This window comes from Xenopus laevis, chromosome 5L (assembly GCF_017654675.1).
Source record: "Xenopus laevis strain J_2021 chromosome 5L, Xenopus_laevis_v10.1, whole genome shotgun sequence".
Classification (NCBI taxonomy): domain Eukaryota; kingdom Metazoa; phylum Chordata; class Amphibia; order Anura; family Pipidae; genus Xenopus; species Xenopus laevis.
The window spans coordinates 92,420,438-92,446,175 of record NC_054379.1 but is presented as its reverse complement, the minus strand read 5'-3'; the positions used below and the strand labels follow the sequence as shown (position 1 = coordinate 92,446,175).

General features: G+C 38.2%; 3 protein-coding genes across 8 annotated transcripts in view; 2 read left to right on the top strand and 1 right to left on the bottom strand.

The window, feature by feature from the left end:
• Positions 1-7,951, bottom strand: part of LOC121393724 (inhibitor of Bruton tyrosine kinase-like) — a 35,586-nt gene extending 27,635 nt beyond the window's left edge. For 3 of the 6 annotated variants that reach the window (XM_041563072.1, XM_041563074.1, XM_041563075.1), the window contains exons 1-5: positions 7,826-7,951; positions 5,600-5,710; positions 2,636-2,806; positions 1,289-1,406; positions 83-263 (exon numbers count right to left, since the gene is read on the bottom strand). In XM_041563072.1, the coding sequence (XP_041419006.1) occupies positions 83-263; positions 1,289-1,406; positions 2,636-2,806; positions 5,600-5,710 (581 nt within the window). In that variant the 5' untranslated portion in view covers positions 7,826-7,951. Of the gene's footprint in view, positions 1-82; positions 264-1,288; positions 1,407-2,635; positions 2,807-5,599; positions 5,711-7,039; positions 7,136-7,825 lie in introns of those variants that run through there. The other 3 variants (XM_041563073.1, XM_041563077.1, XM_041563076.1) reach the window with 3 other exon arrangements.
• Positions 7,952-8,159: 208 nt separating this feature from the next.
• LOC121393138 (NADH dehydrogenase [ubiquinone] 1 alpha subcomplex assembly factor 4-like) lies at positions 8,160-11,201 on the top strand. Its single transcript, XM_041563071.1, has 3 exons — positions 8,160-8,748; positions 9,606-9,703; positions 10,773-11,201. Exons 1-3 carry the CDS (start codon positions 8,613-8,615, stop codon positions 11,070-11,072), a joined length of 534 nt encoding a protein of 177 aa, XP_041419005.1. The 5' UTR covers positions 8,160-8,612; the 3' UTR covers positions 11,073-11,201.
• Positions 11,202-20,622: 9,421 nt separating this feature from the next.
• LOC121393723 (protein kinase C delta type-like) lies at positions 20,623-24,928 on the top strand. Its single transcript, XM_041563070.1, has 6 exons — positions 20,623-20,915; positions 21,399-21,461; positions 21,765-21,903; positions 22,357-22,548; positions 22,651-22,779; positions 24,199-24,928. The coding sequence occupies exons 1-6, from the start codon at positions 20,842-20,844 to the stop codon at positions 24,319-24,321; spliced, it is 720 nt and encodes a 239-aa protein (XP_041419004.1). The 5' UTR covers positions 20,623-20,841; the 3' UTR covers positions 24,322-24,928.
• Positions 24,929-25,738: the final 810 nt, after the last annotated feature.

The window sequence follows — 25,738 nt, the reverse complement described above, 5'->3', positions numbered from 1 at the left end:
TATAAGACACAGTTTGGGTCATGTAACAATCTGAACAAACTTTCATGTAGAAAAAATATATACAAAAATAGGCATGTCTTACTTTGATGCAAGCTTTTTGCACTGATACTCGGACAGAAGGTAAATATCTCCCCTTTCACTGACACAAACTGTAGCGCCATCACTTGCTGACACAAGAGTTATGTTTATATCTTTATGATGAAGTGCGGATACTTGGCGAGGACAACTTACAAATTTTTCTCCATTAGGATCTTGCAAGTATCCTACAAAGCAAGAAATTAAAAATCTCAGCATGAGCACCAAAGTTCACTATTTAATCAAATAAATGCATACGGTATGTATGACAGAGATATTAGTTAGTTAGGTTAGGGAAAGAAAAGGTATTTTTTTAATACTTACTTTATACACTTTACATTTACTTTAAATGTCCATTTAAACATGTTATTCATCTTGAATAATTCTGGAAGTTTTGGGGTTATGTACTAAAATCTGAATATATCTCATAATTTAAATAAAAAAAGCTTGTCCAAACTCCCATCCTCAATTTTGCCTTATTTACGAATAAAATAACTGGAATAAAACAAATCGGTAAAAAATACAATAAAATCGCACAAAACCCTGAATGATATGATTTTTTCTGACTTTTTTCTCAGAATCACTTATTTATCCGTGTTTTTGCCCCAAAACCCTGAATTTATCGGATTACCCAGAGCAAAGCTATCTTCCAATTGGGATATGGACATTTCCCATCGACTTATACAGGAAGTCAACAGGTCTGAGATAGCAGATTTTCAGATTCTGTCTTTTTACAGCATAGGGGTAAAATAAATCTTGAAAAAGTTGCGTTTTTTGCCACGAAAAATGCAAGTTTTTGCCCCCAGAAAGCCGACCAGATAAATTTGAGGTTTAGTAAATAACCCCATTAACGTTATGAGGGTATTTAGGGAGCCAAATCTGTTACACTAGCCTAAACCAGGACTGTTGTCTTGGAGACTAGCACACTCAAGATGACCCTACCAAATGATTTCTATGGCCTCCAGGTTCGAACAAATATGAAAAACAGTTGCATCACTTGGAAATAGCAGGACAGCAGTAGTCTAATAAATGCAAAGACCTTAAGAGCGCAGTCACAAAATGAAGTGTTCTTTTGAAACTTGGGTTGCTTTATAAACAGAACAGTGTTTTATATTTAAACAGTTTAATTAAAGCAAAATGTAGCACATATCAAATACCAAATCGATTTTAACATTGTGACATAGTATAAAAACCTGTAAAATAATATATTTACCTAACGGGCCACCATTCAATCCCACTGTATAAACAGCATCTTTAATCCACAGAACTGTGGGAAACCTTCCAGCAGCGACCCCTAACACAGTCTTTCCCTTCATGGTTTTGGCCTGAATCTGCAATTAAATTAATAATACTTTAATAATCACTTGGAAGTAATCCAGACAGCAAGACACTTTAGTAGTCCCAATATTCAAACTGACTCATTCAGTTTAACGTATCACTGTAATGGAATAGTTTCATAATAATGATAATCATAATAAATCAATCCTAAAAGTAGCTTAGCAATACATTTAAAATGAAAAGCATTTCCTAAAGTTAAGTTTGTAGCCTGCCACACTCTTCTCTTGTACAAAAAACATAACTGGTCTTAAATGGTAACCTTTATAAAAGTATTGCAGTATTTTAAGTTATAACTGTAACTATAGAGGTCCGTGGCTCTTCATTTATTGTTTCCCTGGTCTCTCTCCCAGGCAGTAATATAGGAAGGGTTAACTATAGCAATGGGGAGCAGTACATATAAAATGAAATATTTGGTCATGATATTCTTATAATTTTGAACAGGTTAGCTTTCCTTACCTATAAGTGTCATTGGCATTTTGCTACACTATACACATATAAATAGAATTATGTACTCTTTGTAACACAAATTTCAGTCATGTGACAAGAGATTATTGAGCACTGTTTATAGGCAATGGAATCTGAAGTTAAGGCAATGTGCGCACCATGAGGCATATAAACATCTATGAATAGCTTCCACTTTCAGTATGTTCTCATTGCATTTATTGCAGTGGTGAGTGACTTCTGTAGACCTCACTCACTGGAAATGAAACCGGGTGGACTTCCATGCAATTGTGTCCGATTCGCATCAAAATTAATTTTGGTTAATTATATGCAGTTGCATCAGGAACAGCAAAATTGCATCAGACTCATGACCCCCTTTGTGACTGCAATGATGCTGAAGTTCCAGGAAAAAAAATATGTGGATTGTGTTCAAAATTGCACTTTGCTCACTGCACTAGTTTATGTAAATGAGCCCTAAAATCTTGCATACGTAATGCAATCTCCATATAGATCGCAATTCTAGACAAATGTAACACTTTCTTGGATTTACTACAGGTATTGGCTCAAAATCTTAGAACGAAGTTTCCACAAAGGATTTTATTTCATTTCTAGGAGGAGGATTTACAGCCAAACATTTTAACAAAATATGCTAAACGAATGCAAAGTTATATATGCTTCATAATTTGGGTTAGGAAGAAAGTTGTAGTAAATATAAGACCATTATAGACGTATTCATTTCACATTACCATTCAGCTTACTCGTCTATTCAATATTCACATACCTGCCTTGGAACATTTGAATTTGGAGGGGGCGGCTGAATTCCAAGTTGATGAAATATATTTAGTCCAAATGTGTAAACATATCCATCTTCCGTTAGAACTACTGTGTGATCCTTTGCTCCAGCGACCTGAGTACATGGATGACCACGAAGACCTTCCACCAGCCTAGGAACCTTGAAAATAAACACACATATTGTGGCTAAAAATATTATAATTTCACATTTCAATAATGTCAGAAGCTTTTAATAATGTGTACAAGAAACGGATCTGCACACACGCTGATTAATGCAGTCGGGGAATATCCCCTTTTATTCAGCCACCAAACAACATGATGTTTAGTGGCTGAATAAAAGGGGATATTCCCCGACTGCATTAATCAGCGTGTGCGGATCCGTTTCTTATATACATTGGTTGCTAAGGGACACGGCCGGGTCAACGGAAGGAACGCACCACCAACTGCAGGATTGGTGAACTACAGGTGTGCGGTAGGAGAATTACATTGTAGAAGCTTTTAATAAGACATGTGGCAGAAAATTAAAGGATATTTTTATAAGACTGAATATGGAACTGTATTGAAAAAAAAGAAAAACATCTCATTGAACCCAAATTACAAGAATACAATACGGTAATTTAATTGTCCAAAACAAAAATCCACCTTTGAATATTGCAACCCTGTCACATGAGTTTCTTTAAAGGAGCTATGTATTCAACTGCAATTTTAAATGAATAGTGACAATGTTCCACATTTATCAGGAAAGCATCACTATCAATTTAATAAACTATCCAGCTGCCTCCTTGCAGACCTCTTCTCCCCCGGCTTCTTGTTATGGACTGGTGTTAATGTCGGACCCAGCTTCTGTCCACAATATCTAGTACAATACTAAAACAACTGGACTTGCTGAGTAATCATTGAAGACATTTCACTACTCATTCAAGCAGCTTCTTCAGTTCAACTGACTAGTGTGGGAAATTCTCGGCATATAAACTATTCCACTACTCCAATCGCAATGGCACATTGTAACTCTTCAGAGAGGTGACATCTGAAACTCACAGGGGTGTGATTCTGTGGGGTTACTGTGATAGGCTTACCAAGGTATCCTAGAACAGGTGTTACTTGTGAGAGTTGCACGAATGAATGTGTGAAGTGTTCTGAAACCGCCGGGGTACAGATGTTACAACAGCATTGTATGTATGAGACAGGTGGTGTCGAAGGCCCCCTCTCTGAAGAGTTACAATGTGCCATCGTGATTGGATTAGTGGAAGAGTTTATATGCTGAGGATTTCCAACACCAGTCAGTTGAACAGCTGCTCGGATGAGTAGTGAAACGTCTTCAATGATTACTCAGCAAGGCAAGTTGTTTTAGAATTACATATACTAGATATACCATGACCTGGATGAATGAAAATCTTCAGAGTCATTATGTCCACAATGTTTCACTAATGGACAGGAATTCCTTTAAGTGAACTGAAGGAGGTGGTGGCAGCTTTTTCAGCTAGCCCTAATAAGCAGGGCTAAAACAACTTCATGCCATAGCTTGTAAAAAAAAAGCATCATTCCTGAAATAAAAATAAATCCTTCAAGAGCAATGACACACAAAACTGTTTGTCACTCAGTTTTTTTTAACGGCTAAATGCAAGAAAATAACTTGCCATAGGCATTACAGAGAATTGCCTATGTGAAAAATGTATTAGCATGCTTATCTGAGCGATAACGCGATTTGAGTGTTTTGGCAGAGTGAATTCCCAGCATTGTCTATGGCAGAATATCTTCTGGTAAGAAATTTCTGTAACAAAATGCTGAGCGACAAATAGCACCATGTGTCATTGCCCTAAATACATTATGTCCAGTTGTGAAATTCTATGTAGACTATACTGTTGATCCAGGTAAAATATATTTAAATATTTTTGTCTTCTGCAGCACTTTCATTCACAGACTGAAAATGTAAGTCATTACTTCTCCTGGGCTGGAATTTGTTAGAGCTGCCTGGCCCAGTTTGACTATGAACATGCTGGTGTGACCAAGATGAAGCAGAGCGAACATAGAAGACTGCTCACCACAGTTTTATGACAAGCCCTTTGACATCAGTCTGTTAGTACCCTATGTTCTGAAGGTTTAGATTTCGTTGTATCAAGATGTACCAGTGAAAAACTAAAATACCAGTATAGGACCTGTTATCCAGAAAGCTTTGGACCTGGAGATTCCATAATTAGGATCTTCGTGCCTTAAATCTACTAGAAAATTATTTAAACATTAAATAAATCCAAAAGGCTGGTTTTGCTTCCAATAAGGATTAATTATATATTAGTTGGGATCAAGTACAAGGTACTGTAATCATTTTTAAAAAAATGTATTATTTCATTATAATGGAGTCTGTGGGAGCCGGCCATTCCGTAATTTGGAGCTTACTGGATAACTGGTTTCCTGATAAAGGATCCCATACTGGTACTTGAAGTGAACTTTTCTTTGAAAGTGCTGTTTTTTTAAAAAAAATTGCATGAAAAGACAGAAATTTCCTTTTGTTTATGAATTCTTCATAGTGCAAGGGACTTTATCCTTTCTAATGTACAACAGTCCGATACATACTTGATAAAATACAAATTTAACTCAACTTACAAGCTTGCAACCTTTATTCTGCCCTTGACAGCAAGCACATGTGCAGGACAGCATCTGGCCTGTACGATTGACAGCTATTACACATTCATAAAGAGCAAAGGATGGAAGTGATGCACTGATGGAGAAAACCCAGGTGATGAAGGCACTGGAGGGTGCATTAAGAGAAGCACTGGGAGGATACATTTAGAGAAGCCCAATGCACTTATACACTTTAACAAGAGAAAAGTACTCAACTATTTACAGTACATTACTAGAGCAGATGAAGCAGGTAAATATCACAAACATTGTGGAGCATTACCAACAATATACTATAAACGCTTGTAATCTGGTAATAATGATAAAGTCAGCATACCAAGCATGTAAGTTCATCTCCATGTCCAAGGCGACCTCCTTGTCCATGTCCGCATGTGTAAACTTGTCCTTTCTGAGACAGGAAGACTGAGTGAAATTTGCAAAGTACCATCTGAAAAGAAGGAATGTCACAAAAATAAACACCAAAAAGATAACAGAAGGCATATTTCTAACTAGGGGTAGCAGTTCAACTGGTTGAAGTGGTTTGTCCAATTTCATTTTCTTCGACAAAAATATATTGTTTTCATATGACATTTTGCCTATTTATAAAAACATTGGGAATTATATTTTAGCAAAATATCACCGATATCACTATGTTGGATCATAATGAAATTCCATAATTTCCTATTAAGAATGATTCATTCTGTGCAAAAGTGGGGCTGAATTAATCTAAACAGTTTAATATAAGGGATGCACCAAATCCACTATTTGGGATTCGGCCGAATCCCCGAATCCTTGGTGAAAGATTCAGCCGAATACCGAATCGAATTTGCATATGCAAATTAGGGACAGGAAAGGAAAAAGTGTAAAAAATTCTTCTTTTCTGTTGAAAAATCACGTGATTTCCCTACCCGTCCCTAATTTACATATGCCAATTAGGATTCGGATTGGCCAAGCACAAGGATTCGGTGAATCCTGCTGAAAAAGGCCGAATCCCGAACCGGATCCTGGATTCGGTGCATCCCTATTTAATATGCTTTTGGAATTATCTAAACCTATTTAACATTTTCTCATTTCAGACTTAAATACTGAAATTCAAAGTGCTGTAAGATGTCTGGTGCAGCCCCAATTCTTAAAGTCGTTTTAACATCATTATCAAGTAACAATGGCTTATAAGTAATAAGGGATGCACCGAATCCACTATTTTGTATTCGACCGAGCCCCCTAATCCTTTGCGAAAGATTCGGCCGAATAGCGAACCTAATCATAATTTGCATATGCAAATTAGTGGTGGGAAGGGGAAAACATTTTTTACTTACGATTTCTCTCCCTGCTCCTAATTTGCATATGCAAATTAAAATTTGGTTCGGCCAGGCAGAAAGATTTGCCCAAATCCGAATCCTGCTGAAAAAGGCCGAATCCTGGCTGAAACCGAATCCTGGATTCGGTGCATCCCTATACGTAATACATCAAGCATACTGGTTGTAAGAACTGACATTGAAAGAACACAATTGACTTGTTTATGGGCTACAATTTTGCACCAGGGACAGGACAAAAGGCAAAAAGTGTCCAGCAGTTACTACAACTTTATGGATGTGCAAGGGTTTACAGAATCATTCCCATGAGAAAACTGTACATGTTTCCTTAGCAATTGTTGCTAGGCCCTTTTTTACATCCAGCTACCTACTGAAAGTTTTACGGAGTACATAAATAAGTGAATAATATTGTGTTTTTAAAATTGGAGGTTAGGGCAAGAAAGTAGAGTAATAATATATCGTACCACTAGTTTTGAAAACAATGTGGGGAGGTCTGTCTTTCATTACCAGATCCAATGGAGTATATCATCTTTATCTTGAATGTAAAGGTTACTGCCATGCTATGCGAAGAAAAGCGACACTTAAAACCAAATTTGTTTTTATACAAGAAACTGAGATGTAACATTCTGACATTTATAGATTGATATTTAATCTATGAATGCATGGTTGTTAGGGTAATTGGACCATAGCAACCAGATAGCCAAAACTGCAAACTGGAGATTGTCTAAGAACATCACTATCTGCATCATACTAAAAGTTAACTCTACGAAGGTAAACAATCCCTTTAAGCAGCAGAAACTCCAGAAGTTTTGAGACCTTATTTCCTATTACCATTTAGGTGTGGAAATGAATTAGTTTCAGAACATTGTAGGCCTAAACCACTGTCACCCTAATCAAGACTTGGGGTTAATAGAAATCTGTGGGACACATTGTGGCAGTTTACAACACTCAATCATCCACCAGATACCTCAACATTCGGCATTACAAACAACAAGAGAGCATAGGCCTTCGAGATATGGCCAGACAAATATAATTGAACTACAACTCCCATGATTAAGCCTCGAAAGCGAATGCTGGCTGCTGTATGCTGTGCATATAACTCTCTCACAGACAGTTTCCATTAGATAAATGCCCATTTCTCCTGTTCAAGATGGCACACCCCCTTCACAAAGCTGCCACCCAGAATGACAGCTGCTACGGCTCTGCTTTGTCAGCGCGAGTGAAACCCAGAATGATATAGATGCTCTCACCAGTCGCTAGTTGAAGAGACAAAAGCTTGGTTGGCACGTAAAATCTACAAAGACCACCTCGGCCATTAGGCTACAGTAAGAACATAGTAACACTGCCGGCAGTCGTACCGTTAGCTCCGAGAGCAACTTGTCCATTGGCAGTAAGCTGCACTGTGATTGGCGGAGAACTGACAACACTACAGTGTCCATTTTAGGACATGTTCCTGCATAACTAATATGCCGCATGCACTCTCACTCTATCAAACCTACTGCCGGCAAGTGTCCACACTCTGCGGGTTCCTATTGGCTATTACATGCTGGGGGTGGAGCCAAATAATGCAAGAGGCAAAACGGAGGAAAACAGATGATTATAAGTTAAATCTGCTAAGGAAAACGGATAGAACACAGTTGAGATTTTGTGAAGGAGGGTTAATGCTCTGGATTCCGCAACTGAGATGAATGACGGCTGGAGTATAGAGAAGGAGGCATGGAGTATAGTGGATGAAAGGGAGTGCATGAAGTATGGAGCAGGAGGTGATGCCATAGATGAGGGATAAGTTATTGGAAAGCACATTGTGGAAGTTGAAACATTAGGGATGCAGGCGTTTTGACAAAGGGAGAACGCATTTGGCACAAAGACGGAAGTTGTCCTACAATGGACACCGTACATTCAGCCTTAGTACTGGCAACGCGCCCCTACCGGCTGCCTTACGTGCTTCAACCAGGAAATCGTCAGGCCAGTTTGGTTTCATGTTCAGACGGAGCATAGCCAGGCACGCTGTGTCAGTGAGTGTGCTAAAGAACAAACATGGTGCTAAATTTAACACGAGCACTACGCAACTTTAACCTTGAAAATCGGGCTCATGGGCTTATTGGCAAGGAGAAGCCAAGGCCTGCACCCTCCCACCCGAAAACAGAGGATGCACTGAGGGCAACCAAAACACGTGAGTAATGGGGGGGACATGTTTACTCACAGCAGCCTAATATTGGCATTCTCACTGCTTTTGTGTTTTTTTATTAGCAGAATTTGTTTTTCTATATTATATATTCTAAAACATTTACTAGATGGGCTGCTGCTAATGTCCTCTTCCACTCTGTATGACAATGTTACCTGAAGTGTGAGAGAAATGCATGCTGGGAATTGTAGTTCTTCATTGGTTAGAGGTCACGACTCGAGGGGTTTGTTCTCTAATGTGAAATTATTCAGGCATCTAGCAAAGTAATTTATGTTTATTATTAGTAGATCATTCCTGTTCTAAAGCTGGCGCTATTAAGCTTTCATTGCTGGTGCTATAAAGATAATTCAGATAAGGTTATGATGGGTGTCCCCGTCACGTCACCACTGTGGGCTCTATGGCCAATTGCAGCTCTTGTGTTTGTATTTGGCCAGGAAAGAGCAGTTTTAGTCCTATGCAATCTACCTGGCTGCAGATTGAGTCAAGTATCAATTGGCGTAAACAATCTCCCTGCGTATAAAAGCGTAAACCGCCCTTTATTAGGTAATTCCATGGATAATTTACTTTTTTGTAATTAGCTTTTAGTATGATGTAATATAGTAAGTAAGGTTGAAAAAAGACACATGTCCATCAAGTTCAACCTTTTCTTTTTTTAATCTGCCTACCAGTTGATGCAGAGAAAGGCAAAAAACCCATCTGAAGCCTCTCCAATTTGCCTCAGAGGGGGGGAAAAAATTCCTTCCTGACTCCTAAATGGCAATCGTTTACAAATGTAACAAATGGGATCCTTTATTGCTGATTTTCTTGAATAATATTTATTTGGGGTGCATTTCTGTTTTAATCAGATCACCCAGACATTGAAGATAAAATCCGTAACAAAGATAATCTGCTTCTGACAAGGCTGAAAGAAGTTTATGTTGACTCCAGTGACCCATCTTCTGAGGTAAAGTTATTTAAGCCTTTTTTTTTTTTTTTTTTTTTTACTCCAGCCAACAGATTTTATTTTTTTTTTGTTTAGCTATACTTCAGAACCAAATTCTCTTCCAATATAGACTCCATGCTATGTGTGTGTATATTATATATGTGCAGTATATTGTTGCTCCTTAAGTTTAATTAAGTGACAGCAGCACAGAGCATGTGCAGTGAATCAGCAGAACATAAGATGGGGAGCTACCAGGGCATCTTTGAATTCACAAATCTTCACTGCTAAAGGGCTGGGGTTGCCTTGGGCTGGTACAGAGTTTTCGAAAAAATAATGTGCAGCATTTTAGCCTACTTCTTTGTAGGACAGTGCAGTTATCTACGAACGGCAGCACCAGACTGGGGTATCAGGTAAGTGTTTATACTCACTGGAGATGCCTAACATCCCCCCCCCCATCTGAGTGATTAATCATTTCCTTCTACTTTAAGCTTTAGTTTTTCTGTTTAAAAAGAAACCTGGAGTAATAAACAGCATGTTGTACAATGTGTAAAGGAATTAGTGTAGCTACATCATTGTGATTATAATGACTTCTCAGCAAGCACCATAGAGCGATCCTCTTCATCTGCCTCTTTCCTGAACGGCCCCTGGCCAACGTGCAGTAGAATGAAAAAGTCGACATACTGCGCATGTGCAACCACGTGATGGAGGAAGACGATGGCTCCATGGTGCTCCCTGAAAGTATCTCAGGTCATTGCAATTTACTACTAACAGAGCCCATGATATCAGGTAAGTCATTAGAATCACTGGGAGTGCCTAGAATTAGTAAATGGCATGTTATGGAATATGTAGAGGGATTTATGTAAGTATATCGGTTATATGCCCCTTTTTAACTGTGCATTGAAAATCTGATCAGTACTTCTGATGAACTGCCCTGAAGTAGCTGTGTGAGTTCAGAAAACAAGCTCATGCCTTGAATGTTTTGAGAAAAACCCTGGAACTTGAGTGTATTTGCTTGGTAAAACAAGTAAGCCAACAATTGTTGCATTTATAAAGAAATGTGATATTAATATATTTTTAACCATTTAAATAGGTACAAACCAAAGAGAGTGCATCTGCGCAAGAAGAGCTTAGACTTCCAAAACTCACTGTGAATCGAGAGTCCCTTATGGATCTGGATGTAGAGAGTATTCCTAAAGGAAAGATTTCTGTGCTTGAGGCACTGACACTTCTCAACAACTATAAAAATTCTCCAGAAACCTGGACTGCTAAGAAAATATCAGAAGACTACCACTTAGACTCCAAGAAGAACCAGGCACTGCTGGAATACTTTATACCTTTCAACGTGAAAATGATTCCACCCAAAGACAAGAAGCAAATTACAGACTCGTAGAACACCGGAACTTAATAGCTGAAGGCAATTATTTATATTTATTTGAGAACTCTGATCTGATGAATATTTTGTTTTCTTTAACCCTTCTTATCTGTGATTTCTTGCATTAAAGTCTTTGTGGTAATTGGATAGTCTGTCCCAGTGTACTCACTTTACTGCATTCCATAAAAACTAGTCTTCTTGCATCCCTTCTTATATATTTAATCTTATACCATATGACACAAACCAATAGAGAGATCAGTTATGTACTTGCTTACCGCTTTGTACGTTGGGTGCTCAAGCCCCACACCTTCAACTTAGGGAGCCATACATGGAACACACAGAAAAACAGGCTGGCACTTTCCAGGCCACAAACAGGAGTAAAGTCAAAGCAGCTCAGTTGAGTAAAAAACATTCTAGTTTATTTGTATCAGTACATAATTGTAAAAAGATTTAAACATTTTGTGCCTCAGCAGCGAAATTAATCATAGGCTTATCTTATACCATCTCAAGACATTTCCCAATATTGATATTCTGGTCAATATTTTTACGTAAATTATGGGACTTAAGTTCCATAAACTAACAAATCAACAGATTTTCAACTGTGTTCTGTAGAACATGAGATAGAGTCCTGCAGCGGGTCGGGTACCCGCGGGTACCCGCGGGTTACCCGCAAAAACCTGCGGTACCTGGCGGGTTGTGCTGAGAAGTTCCAGGTGCGGGTATACCCGCGGGGCGGTGATTCTGAGGGTGTGCAGGTCCTGGGTCGGGCCGCGGATCTTCTCATTAACGATATTTGCACCTTTTTCTGGTCACGCCGTGTCCCGATGACGTCACTTCCGGTTTACAATGAATGTACTTCCTGTTTTACTTCTTTTTTCCTTATCATATCGACTTCTGATGATGTCACTTCCGGTTTCTAATGACAGCACTTCCTGATTCTTGATGGTCAGCGGGTCGCGGGTCCGGGTTGCGGATAAGGTACTTGCGGGTCGGGTAGGGTAGCGGGTCCAAGCGGGTAAGAATGCGGGTTGCGGGTCCGGGTTGCGGGTGCGGGTTGCGGGTACGGGTCGGGTACGGGTCCCAAAAAATGGACCCGCGCAGGACTCTAACATGAGAGATCATCTGAATTGTAAGTTATCCTATCCACTGAATACTTAATAAAATTGCCTACAAGAGGTTCTGTTTGGCAGTACACCTGACTTTTACTCAACCAAAAATTGTTTCCAAACCAGGAATTCAAAAATAAGCACCAACTTTGAGGCCACTGGGAGTATTCTTCAGAAGCAGGCTTCATGGCATCTGGCAAAATGCCTGTGGACACTCATATTTTATTTAGAACTGTTGTGTCCCCTTGCTTTAACCCTTTAGATCTTAATGCCCATCTGTCACTCAGGGGCTTCATTATCTTAGCTAATTCTTTACAGGTGCTCATCTTCAATGAGAAGAGACAATACTGAGCACAATTATAGAATATCTCTGAGACAGGTGCCTTACTTTCATTACTGCAATATTCATTATTAATTATATTTATTTCATATCACTGAAAAAGTTCTAAACTCTGGTGTAACAGGGTTTCTTAAAGAAATTATACACTTCTCCATATGCTACTGCTAATGAATTATTATAGATGTTACAGGTAATGGTGTTGTACCATGTTAGCTAGTCAGAGTTATCTAGTAAAAGTTTTGTATGAAACATTACAAAAGTTGTATTACAATGATATTTTAATTGGCTAACTATGATTAACAGTAGCATATGGATATTCCTTAACCATGTTTAAACATGTCCCAGTTGGGCCTGTGCTAGTAATTACATTTTCATTTCAGAATGCACAAAATGCATGGTTTCATTCATCTCTTTGTAGAATCAAATCTTTGCCCAAACACCATAGGCTTTACAGACGGAAAAAGATCAAAGTGAATGCAAGGGATATATTTTATTAAAATATGTTTTTCAAACACCTTGTTTTTTTCAAATTATACAGTATCTTGGTATTCTGCAGATCAGGGTCCCATATATAGAAATATCAGGCTTCAGGTTTCCTACAATAACTAAATGTGGACAAATAGAAAAAAACTCCAGTCAACATGACTGATTCAGCCAGAGACTAACCCCTACCCCTTTGGTACATGTAGCACTGCTATCTGTTGTCTCCTGCTGGGAACTTTTAGTGCTGTCACGTGCAGTGTGACTTTTATAAAGCTGTTTAGGTACATCTTCAAATATGCAACCTAAAAAAATTGTAGTATCATTATGTTTCAAGTTTCAAAAAATGAGTTTATTTTACAATATGAATTTGCATATTGATTGTCGCTATTTGGATATGATGTTTTCTGAAATGGGGAAGTGCAATATAACCTTATGAATCATTGTAATTACATATAAGGTTATGAATGTTGCTTTTCTTTTGGAAGCATTAGGTAATAAAGCTCTTGTTTTTAAACATAAATTACCGAGTGCAGTTTTATGAGGTAATATTTTTCAGATTAAATATACATTCCTCTCAGATGTCATGTAGGGCCGCTAACCTTTCCCATAAGCAGTAAAATGTGGTACTACTGGTCTAATTGATTAAAGCATACATTTTCAGCTTTAAAGAACATCTATTTAATATTGGTCATTTACACAGTAAAAGGACGGAAAATATGCGAAATATGGATGGAAATCAACATGTTTTGTGGCCACTTGCACCCAGCCCTGCACCATTCTACATTGTCTTACAGACCTGAATGTTCCCTATGAATATGTCACTACCTGCATTTGGCTGTACTGTATTCATGAGTGGCAAGTGGAGGCTCTCCCACCTCTGCCAATCCCCTAACCTGGTGGGTGCAAAACCCTTAGAATCTTCAGGGCCCACTTTAAACATCCCTATAATGCTCGCGTGTTAGTGATCGTAGTCACTGACCTAACCTTTATCGCCCTAGAAAAACTATGCCACTAGAGTGGTATTATTTACAACACCTTACATCTCAATCTCAGTCACTAGGGTCAAGTGGCCAGAAGGTTACCTGAATTCTTTATTCATGTCTCCACTTCCTCCTTCTAGGTAGGCAGAAATAAATAATAATGGCAGTCTGAACTGAACCTTTTCAGTTGCTCAGTGAACAGAACAGCCTGTTTATATTGAATACTAAACATAATAGAAAAGCATTTTTGTGTTCATTTGCTGACCCATAGGATTACCTGACATCTCCCTGAGAACTAAACTCGACAACACTGCCCAGTCTTCACAAGCAATTGCTGAGTTTTCTAACTCTGGATGAAAGTGAATGTTTCACCACTGCCTACTATAGGAAATACTATAGGAAATATTGTTTTCCTAATTTATTTTTCTATGATCCCATCTGATGTAGTGATAATAATGATTTTCCTCAGATATGGTTTCCTATTATACTATGCTCTATTAATCTGCATCTGGCCTGCAGTGTACATGTGCTGTAACATTCAGGTGCAGCAAAATGGCAGTTGGTCACATGGTATGCGCACTTCCTGTTATATACCCATGATCCCTTGCAAAGTAACAGTTGGTTGCAACGAGCCTGGTTGTCTTTGGTGCTGCACCAGCATTTTGCGATTTTGGAGATTTGAGCGACTTCCAAAGCGATTTTTTTTACAGTGAGAAGAAAAGAACTTATCCAGGATGGACTCTACAATCAATATGATCAAGCAAATAAGATCTCAGCTTGAGGAGGACAGCAGGATGGAAACACATGAGAGGGTTAAGAGAAAGAGGGAGCAAAGCCCAGAGACAAACAACAAAAGACCCCACCAAAAGACAGAGCGAGCAAGGGAGAGGAGAAGGAGGAAGAGGGAGAGGAGGAGACAGAGGCTCTTGTATGAGAAGAATGAAGAGCAAAGGTGGAAAAGACCAAGAAGCAGCGACAGGGATGAAGCAGAAGGTAAAAAGGATCAGACTATCCCATAACATAGTGTAACTGTCTCTTCAAGCTTGTTACCTATACCCCTTTCTATTAGCCACAGGACATCATATTTTGACCTCATTGGCAAAGGCTAATTCCCAGCCTGACTGTAACATGGTATTTAATGTATTAGATACAGTGACATTGGAGCACAATCACTCTAAGGGAAAGCTGTCACTGGTCCATAACTGACATAAAAAAAAACAGTTGCAAATGCCTAGCATTAAACCTAGCATTAAACAGTTTGCCTCCTCCAGTTATCCACTTGTGTCTGTCTGACTATATATCTATCAATACCTATTTATCACTCTAGCCAACAAATCCTGATCCTTCCTATGAATCCCTCATTCAGTCTCACTCCTGTGTTGTTCCCTAAGGAGCTGTGATGCCCATTTCAGTCCTTCTAATGGTTACCATAGTGTCTAGTATAATCCTATGTATGTGCAACACTGAAGGGGGAAATTAAAATGTAATATAAGCTTTATCATACTGGAATAAGAATCAATTAAATGCTGCATTGTTTCTGAAATAATTAGGTTTATATTCACTATCCCTCTCTCAGCATCTGTTTATATTTATTCTGTCTTCATACAGCAGTTCGGTTCAGATATTCATTGACAGTTAGATCCAATATATCTTATAGGGGGGCTTCCTTTCCTAGCAAATGTATTAGAGTTCACTCAAATAACTGATTCCAGTACAAACACTAAAAAATAACTGCCTTTTGCACAAATTCTGCATGTAGAGATACAGGATTTCTAGTGATTTAATAGAGTGAGCTCTAATACATTTTCTAGGCAAAAGGAGCCCCCCCCATAAGATACGTTGGATCTAACTGAATATCTGACAACCAACTCCTGCATGAAGAAAGACTAAAGAGAAACAGATGCTGAGAGAGAATAGTGAAGATTAACTTGATTATTAAAGAAATGGTACAGAATTTTTAATTGATTGTATTTAGAAAGTTTCTAATTTCAGTATGCTGAAGCTTGTATTAAATTTTCATTTTCACGATAGTTCCCCTTGAAGCAAACCCGTGCCTCTCCTATCATTTGTAGTATAACCCCTAGATTGTAAGCTCATATGGGCAAGATGTTCTGACCTAATGTCTCCCTTTATGCTTGTTCTATCCTTTGCCATTGCTTTTGTTATGCTGTTTGGGTTCACCTGAGCCAATAGTATGGTGGTACCACATATGTTGGTGCTTTATAAGTAAGTGATAATAATTATACAGATTCTGCTGAGGTTGAGCACTATAATGGTTAAATTGAGCTCAGGAGAGGTGGTTAAGAGAATAAAATATGATCAGCCAGCTAGAGTTTCTATGGAACCAGCAATGCTATCTCTTCATTGGCTGTTAGACTGGAGGCTGTGTTAACCAATCTGAGCTGAGAATAAATGAGCATGCTCATGAGCCAAATGTTAGGCACCAGCAAGTGATTGTATTGACTTACCTGACACGTGCTGCACCAGCATTTTGCGATTTTGGAGATTTGAGCGACTTCCAAAGCGATTTTTTTTACAGTGAGAAGAAAAGAACTTATCCAGGATGGACTCTACAATCAATATGATCAAGCAAATAAGATCTCAGCTTGAGGAGGACAGCAGGATGGAAACACATGAGAGGGTTAAGAGAAAGAGGGAGCAAAGCCCAGAGACAAAACAACAAAAGACCCCACCAAAAGACAGAGCGAGCAAGGGAGAGGAGAAGGAGGAAGAGGGAGAGGAGGAGACAGAGGCTCTTGTATGAGAAGAAGGAAGAGCAAAGGTGGAAAAGACCAAGAAGCAGCGACAGGGATGAAGCAGAAGGTAAAAAGGATCAGACTATCCCATAACATAGTGTAACTGTCTCTAACTGTCTCTTCAAGCTTGTTACCTATACCCCTTTCTATTAGCCACAGGACATCATATTTTGACCTCATTGGCAAAGGCTAATTCCCAGCCTGACTGTAACATGGTATTTAATGTATTAGATACAGTGAACATTGGAAGCAAATCACTCTAAGGGAAAGCTGTCACTGGTCCATAACTGACATAAAAAAAACCCGTTTGCTAAATGCCTAGCATTAAACCTAGCATTAAACAGTTTGCCTCCTCCAGATAATCCACTTGTGTCTGTCTGACTATATATCTATCAATACCTATTTATCACTCTAAGCCAACAAATCCTGATCCTTCCTATGAATCCCTCATCAGTCTCACTCCTGTGTTGTTCCCTTAAGGAAGCTGTGATGCCCATTTCAGTCCTTCTAATGGTTACCATAGTGTCTAGTATAATCCTATGTATGTGCAACACTGAAGGGGGACAATTAAAATGTAATATAAGCTTATCATACTGGAATAAGAATCAATTAAATGCTGCATTGTTTCTGAAATAATTAGGTTATATCACTATCCCTTCTCTCAGCATCTGTTATATTTATTCTGTCTTCATACAGCAGTTCGGTTCAGATATTCATTGACAGTTAGATCCAATATATCTTATAGGGGGGCTTTCTTTCCTAGCAAATGTATTAGAGTTCACTCAAATACTGATTCCAGTACAAACACTAAAAAAAATAACTGCCTTTGCACAAATTCTGCATGTAGAGATACAGGATTTCTAGTGATTTAATAGAGTGAGCTCTAATACATTTCTAGGCAAAAGGAGCCCCCCCATAAGATACGTTGGATCTAACTGAATATCTGACAACCAACTCCTGCATGAAGAAAGACTAAAGAGAAACAGATGCTGAGAGAGGAATAGTGAAGATTAACTTGATTATTAAAGAAATGGTACAGAATTTTTAATTGATTGTATTTAGAAAGTTTCTAATTTCAGTATGCTGAAGCTTGTATTAAATTTTCATTTTCACGATAGTTCCCCTTGAAGCAAACCCGTGCCTCTCCTATCATTTGTAGTATAACCCCTAGATTGTAAGCTCATATGGGCAAGATGTTCTGACCTAATGTCTCCCTTTATGCTTGTTCTATCCTTTGCCATTGCTTTTGTTATGCTGTTTGGGTTCACCTGAGCCAATAGTATGGTGGTACCACATATGTTGGTGCTTTATAAGTAAGTGATAATAATTATACAGATTCTGCTGAGGTTGAGCACTATAATGGTTAAATTGAGCTCAGGAGAGGTGGTTAAGAGAATAAAATATGATCAGCCAGCTAGAGTTTCTATGGGAACCAGCAATGCTATCTCTTCATTGGCTGTTAGACTGGAGGCTGTGTTAACCAATCTGAGCTGAGAATAAATGAGCATGCTCATGAGCCAAATGTTAGGCACCAGCAAGTGATTGTATTGACTTACCTGACACCCCAGGCCTGTGCTCCTAACTGGCCCAAGGTTCTTCTAGTGAGCACCACGGAACGATCATCTTCCTACTTCTTCACTCTTCAAATCTCCTGGTGCAGATGCTTGCGCAGTAGAACGAAATAGCTGGCTTTTTTGTTAAAGCTCAACCTTTCGATCTACTGTGCACGCGCACCTGCGAGAAGAAAGAAGAAGCCAGAAGAGGATTGTTCCGTGGTGCTCGCTGGAAGAATCCCGGGCCGTTGCAGGTTTCTGCTGATAGGAGCACTGGCCCAGGGTGTCAGGTAAGTAAATACAATCACTTGGGGATTGGCACCCCCAAGTGGAATATGACATTTCTTCTCCTTTCAGTTATCACTATATTGTATAATTTTAAATTATGACCAGACCTTTTATATACCACATCCACCTGTTCCTTGGTGAGGAAAAAGAGGCATTTGTGTATATTTCCTTAAATTTTGTTTTCAGTTTCTTATTAATAGATCCTCAGTATTATGGCCAGCCCCGGGCCAACCCGGGAAGGGGCCCTAGGCTGCCTGGCCGGGCATAACGCCCACAGACGCACAAGCGGAAAGTCCGAATGTGCGCATGTGCGGAACCCCTACTTCCGGTTCTGATTATGGCCATAAGATACGTATTACATATTTACAATATAAATTATTAACAGAATTTCTTTTCTAACAGAAGGAGAAAGTGCCTGGAAGAGACCACACATGGATGAAGAAAGATGTGATCCACTGGACATTTCCAGCTACAATTTCCATCAGGAGCTGGGCAATGGATCATTTGGCAATGTGAGCAATACATGCATGTTTTACTTATCTGCCATTAAATAAAGTACCTATAGTTAACAGTCAAAAACAAAGGCCCTGGGTTTGATCATCTATTTTTTCTACAAATACTGGTTTAAAGGCCATACAGGGTTGTCACTAGAACTTACTTTGCCCCATAAGTCTTTAGAACCCCAAAGGGGCCTACGTTTTTAGCCTGACTGGAACCCTTCTATGTGGGTGTGCCTGTGTGTGTTTTTTTAAAAATGCATCTAAGTTGCTTCCAGTTTAGTGAAACTGGTCCTTTGTCCTTTATCCATTCTTGGGTATCCCCTACCTCTAAAGTGGCCTGTGATTGTGGAATTAATTTTACCCCCTTTATGGCAGCCCTGGATCTAAATCAGAAGTCAGACAGAAATGCCTATTGATAGGAACTCAGGATGGCAGGCCTTATTTATTATTTATGTGGAGCAAAGCAGTTGGCAGAGGATCTCTGTTGCTTATTGAATTAAATACTCTGTATATCATTTTTATGATATTAAATATTTTATTGTATAAAATCTGAATGTGAGAATCAAATACTTTAAATTATTTGCACATTGTGATGGTTTTCTATCATTTATCCCTTCTCTTTTTTAGGTTATGTTAGCATCATTGCCCAACAGAAAGAAACCTGTGGCATTTAAAATCCTTAAGAAAGAGAACATCAAGCTTAAAGACAGATATGAGACCGAAGTGAAGGTGATGAAGCTGGCTTGGAAATGCCCTTTCCTGTGTAACATCCATGCAGCATTCCAAACACAGGTACAATTAAGTGTCATATTGCAGTGAGGTGTGTTGATGTAGTGGCCTCTTGCCAAGAGAACATACAATTTGCTTTAGAGGGGAATATCCCTATGCGAGTCTCACAGGGCCCAGCAAATTTATACCAGAGTTCAGATTGAGAGGAGGCCTAGTTACTGCCGCAGTTGTCTTAAATTACTGTTTTTATTCGAATACATGAAAAAGAACTAAAAGTGTTTGCTGACTAGAAAATATTCTATAGTTCACCTTGGCATTGTATCTACCCATCATTACAAATGAGGTATTGGATCTCTTATCCAAAAAAACGGTTATCCAGAAAGCGCAATATTGCAGGAACGCCATCTCCAAATAATGCATTTTAATCAAATAATTGAAAAATTAAAAAATAATTTCCTTTTTTGCTGTAATCATACAACAGTACCTTGTGCTTGATGGAAACTACGTAACATAAATCCATAGTGGTGGCAAAACAATCCTATTCGTTTTTCTTTTTAATGTTCAAGTTATAATTTAGTAGAGATAAAGAATGTTGATCCAAATTACAGAAAGATTCCTTATCTGGGAAACCCCAAGAACTATATTTGCATAATGCATCACTCCTCACACAGGAGTAGGTCCGACTTGTGGTTCCAAAGATAATTTGTCTGATTCTGCTGTACCTGCCCTATTATGGCTGAGCTACACAGCAGGGTTGGAGGTTGATCTGGTCCTGGTTCCAGAGCACATGCTCATAGTTGGTGATCAGCACCAAGGAGCATAATTGAAGCAGAAGGACGTTGCAGTCACCATGGTACTCAGCTATGCCTAAGGAGTATAGGGGTGCAGGGCTGCACTTGGAATGTGGTTGCAGCAGTTCAGGAGAGGGGCCTGGGGAGGGGATGTATGGTCACTAATTGAATTTAGTTTTCTTTTAATATTGTTGTGCAGTGGTATCTATGTAACAGGTGCTTTCTTTTTCTAATTCTATCCAGCTGCATGCCTTCATTGTGATGGAATATGCAAGTGGAGGATGCCTACAAGATCTTCTAAACAACAGAGGCTATCTGGACATGGACTCCGTACTGTAAGTGACATACAGCCTGGGGAGGTGCTTTTCTTCATGTAGCAGCCATACATTAAATGTGTAGTAAACACAGTATGGCAGCAACATTTTGCCAGAGTGTAGCAGCAACACAAACACTGTACCAGTCCCTGACACACACCACCTTGTCACCAGTCCAGGTAATCCTTGTGGATGCCTTGGCACATGCACATTCCAGAGTTAAAACTAAACTTAGATGCCAAACTCTTTTCACTAATGCACATGCAAACAGCACAGGGCAGCAGTAGGGATCCCCGGGACAGAAAGAAAGATGGCAACATGACACTCACTTACATTGTCCTTTGGCTGATGTGATTTTTATTATGATCATAATTCATGATTATAATCACTGGAGGATGCTTATAAAATTGGCACCCCAGTAATTAAACCTTTCCTTGTCCTTTAAAGGTGTAAGGTAAAGAATATATATCCACTATGTGCATTTTTTGCTAATTTTTTTCAAAGGTACTACGCAGCTGAGATGGTGTGCGGCCTGCAATTTCTGCACTCTGAAGGAATTATCCATCGGTAAGAACAGTTTTCTATGTGATCTTTCTGTAATATGTTTAATAGTTGATATTATTGGGGGCCTTGTATTACAAATCCATTGCAGGATGCAAAGTGCAAAAAATCTGGTGCAATCTACAATATTTTTTGCACGTAGCATCCTGCCATAGGAGGGAGCTGTCATCCGTTTGCCCTCACGCATAACCTTTGTACATTTTGTTTCCACAAATGGCCATTAGATTTTTATTCTATGTAGAATTGAAACCGCACATGTTCTGCTATACAAACAAAATTATGCAGTGACACCTGTACTTTACTTTACAGAGACTTCAAACCGGAAAACATTCTGTTCAGCAACAAGGGACACATCAAGATTGCTGACTTTGGATTGGCTGCTGAGAACGTATTTGGCAACAAAACCATCTCAGGATCAATTGGGACATTGCACAACATGGCCCCAGAGGTGAGAGACTTATTACTGATATATGTAATGCACAGAATTTTACAGTATGGAAAGCAATGGAGGCACATTCCATATAATGTTTTTCAGTGGTCAATAATCTACATCTTAACCTGACAGATTGGAGGTCAAACATTTATTCTTCTTCAAATAATAATAATAATAATAATTTCTTCAGCTGTTATGTTTTTAAAAGTATCTCTTTGAATCCCAGCATCATTATTAACCCTTGAATCACTTGTAAAAACAAAGGCTCTTAGCTAGTTGTAGCACCTATATAGTTCTACCTTTTCTGCACACTGAGAACTGAGTTTCTGTTTTTCTTGGGAGAACTTGGACCACAGATTGATCAGAACCCTTGAACACCAAAATTTCATCAAGGCATAAACACAAACAAATGTTTGTAAACGGGAATTTCTGTATTTGATGGGGAATGATCTGTTCTTTGTATTTCAGATGATCCAGTGTCAAATCTACAATTCAGCAGTAGACTGGTGGGCTTTTGGGATTGTCTTGTGCAAAATGGCCACTGGAAGATCACCTTTTTATGAAGGCCGTAAAGCAGAGAAATGCATCCATTTTATCCTCAATTGCCAGCCCAGCTATTCAGAACAGCTCAGTACAGAACTGCAAGATCTTCTGGAAAAGGTGGGTGCCAGTGCATCTGATTAGGATATATATATAGCATTTATATGGACTGTAGTTTTGGTTTCTATTAGTAGCAGTAAGTCACTTTTTTTGTTCCCTTAGCTCCTAAAGAAGAAGCCATACAAGCGGCTTGGGTTCAAGGGGGATATAAGGAGACACCCCTTTTTCAAATCCATCAACTGGATCAAAGTAGAAATACAAAATGTTGAACCACCTTTCCAGCCAGAACCTGTAAGTATATGACTGAAATATTGTGAAACCATGGATTACAAGCTACACTCTTTAGTTTATCTAACAGTTCAGCATACTAAATATCCAAGAGTCTTCACTTAACCCAGCAATATTTCTGTATTAATGTGACTGTATAACAGGAATAGCTCTAGGAGTTAACTCCTTCATGTACATTTTATGCTATAAAGACTGCAACCTCAGTGTACAGTTAGGTGCCAAGCTATGCAAAAATGCCTTATAATATTACATATCACTACATAATGCATCTAAATTCCAGGAGTATTTACAAAGCTGCATATTAATTTTAACTGACTGCAAAGCAAGGAGTAAAATAAAGTGGGCATTTGGATAATTCTCTGTAAAAAACTGTGTACTCCAGAATTTCTTTCTGATGCATTTGTCTCCCTTTTCATTTAAATGGGTTGTGATAAATGATAGAAAAACCCACATATTTATAAATACCGTGGATAGATCTTTTCAGTTGATTTCAACATTCATAAAATCATATCATAAAATCAGTTGTAAGTACAAATACACAACTTATAATTGAGATTTATTTCCTGTATTTCCATTACAGCTTGATAAATAGGTCTCCTGTTGTTATGGCAGCAGAGAGTTTTAGTGCAATATTAAATGCATTCTTTAGACATGCCATTTGTTTAACATTTTCATTTTAGAACACAACATTTTGAGTAAAAAAAGGTTGAAATCCAAGAAAGTTGTTCAAAAACTCATACACTTACACAATGTACATATAGCACAGCTTCCAAGATATTCTTTTCTAATGTTAGAATACTGCACATATGCAAGCCTAAGCCTGTGCTAGAGATTCAAGGGAAATAAAAGTAAGATGCTGGCATGGTGTTTCCACAGCTTTTACTTGTTCTTCACATTAAAACACTTTAAAGGAACAGTAACTCCAAAATATTAAAGTGTATTAATGGAATGGCAATATGGGGCTGTGTTGATAAAACTGGTGTATTTATTAAAAAGACACAACTATAGTTTACATAAACAAGCTGCTGTGTAGCTATGGGGGCAGCCATTCAAGCACATGATACACAGTAGACAGCAGATAGTTACTGAAGAATCTGATTGTATACTACATACAGTAGTTTATCTGTTGTCTGCTGTTTGACCTGTGCCTTTTCTCATTTTTCAGTTTTGAATGGCTGCCCCTATGGCTAAAAGGCAGCATATTTATAAAAACTATAGTTGAGTATCTGAAGTAAACACACCCGTTGTACCAGTGCAGCAATTTTTTGGTGTTAATGTTCCTTTAAGAAACACAAATATTGAAGTGCATCACCTTAATTTTACAAACACACACATAGATAGATAGATAATAGATAGATATACACTTATCAACTGAAGTCATATATGTAAAAAGAAAAGTAACAGATTTATATTTTTTTCAAGCAACCAAATCCTGATGTGAGCATTCCAGCAAGTGCCTTAGAGGTCCTCAACATTGACACCGCCTCAACTCACAGCTACAGTCTTCAGGATTTCACATATCTGAGTCCCAGCTGGCAGGCATAAGCCCACTTACTACAACTGTGGGAAAGGATACATCAACTCGAAGTTCAGTTCCCATCCAACTGGAAAACATCTTAATTTGTTCAAAAGCACACCCGTCTGCTGTATGAATTCACAGATCCATTTGCAGCTCTACCATCAGCTTCACCTGATGCATCGTTGCTACATAAAGATCAGCAGCCAACTCCACAAGTCATCAGTCCCACCATCAAATCCATCTCTGGAACTACCATCAAGTCCATCTTGCATTTCCATCAAAGCTACTTCATCACCTATACTTCCATCTCCAGGTGAAAACATTGGGTCTGGCCTACCATCAGTTGTATCTCTGTATGGACTTACTAAGCTACCCTCTCTAACCCTCATATAAATGTGTAAGAGGAGCTGATGTAAGTATGTTTAAATGGTGGTAAGTATTTTAAATTGATTAAAAGAGCTGGGATCCTTTGGTTATATAAGTTTTGGCTAAATGATATAACTAAAGGGCTCTTATAAAACAGATTAGTATAAAATCAAACTAGACTTAGGGTAATAGTAGAAATGTAAATGCAGAGGATAGTTACAAGAGGATAATAAGGTAATACTAAGATAGGCAGGAAATATAAATAATATCAAATGTATAACTAATAAGAAATAATATAAATATATCATAAATAAATATCAATACATAAATATATATATATCAAGTATAACAGTAGCAAATATATTATTAGCTAGCAGGAAATAGATTAATTTAAATAAAAAAAAGATCTAACAGCAGAAAATGATACTATAATACTGAATATGATAGGATATTAGAAGATTAAATAGGATAGTTCACAAAATAAAACAAGATGTTGGAAGATCACATAAGTTATAACAAACATAATATAAAATATGGTAACACATGATAGGATAGGCTAAAGGCTTAGATGTTAGAAATTAAAATACAAGAGAAGAGGAGAAAATGCTAGACTATATAATAAGAAAGTATAGTATGATAAAATAAAAAGAATATAATAAAATTGCCTATTAGGACAAAACAGAATAGATAAACTGTCAAATATAAGAATATGCAGTAGGGTGTAAAATAACATATAATTCTTAAGAAAATAATAAAGATGTTAGAAGAAGCCATAAGATAATATGATCAAATAAACATAATATGATAGAGTTTAAAGTAGGACTAACTGTTTTATAGATTTAAATTAAAATGTTAGTGGAATACATAGGACATATAGATGGAGCAGAGTTTGTTCCAGAATAATAGGAAGGATTTTGTTCCAGGAATAATAGGGAGGATTTTTTCCCTGACAGTAACAAACTATTGAGTTGTTTCCGTTGGGTTTTTTGCCTTCCCCTGGACCATATGTTACTAGAAGTCAGGTTAGCACAGCAGATAGTATAATAGGAAATAATAAGATGGTTAGAGTAGTTAGGG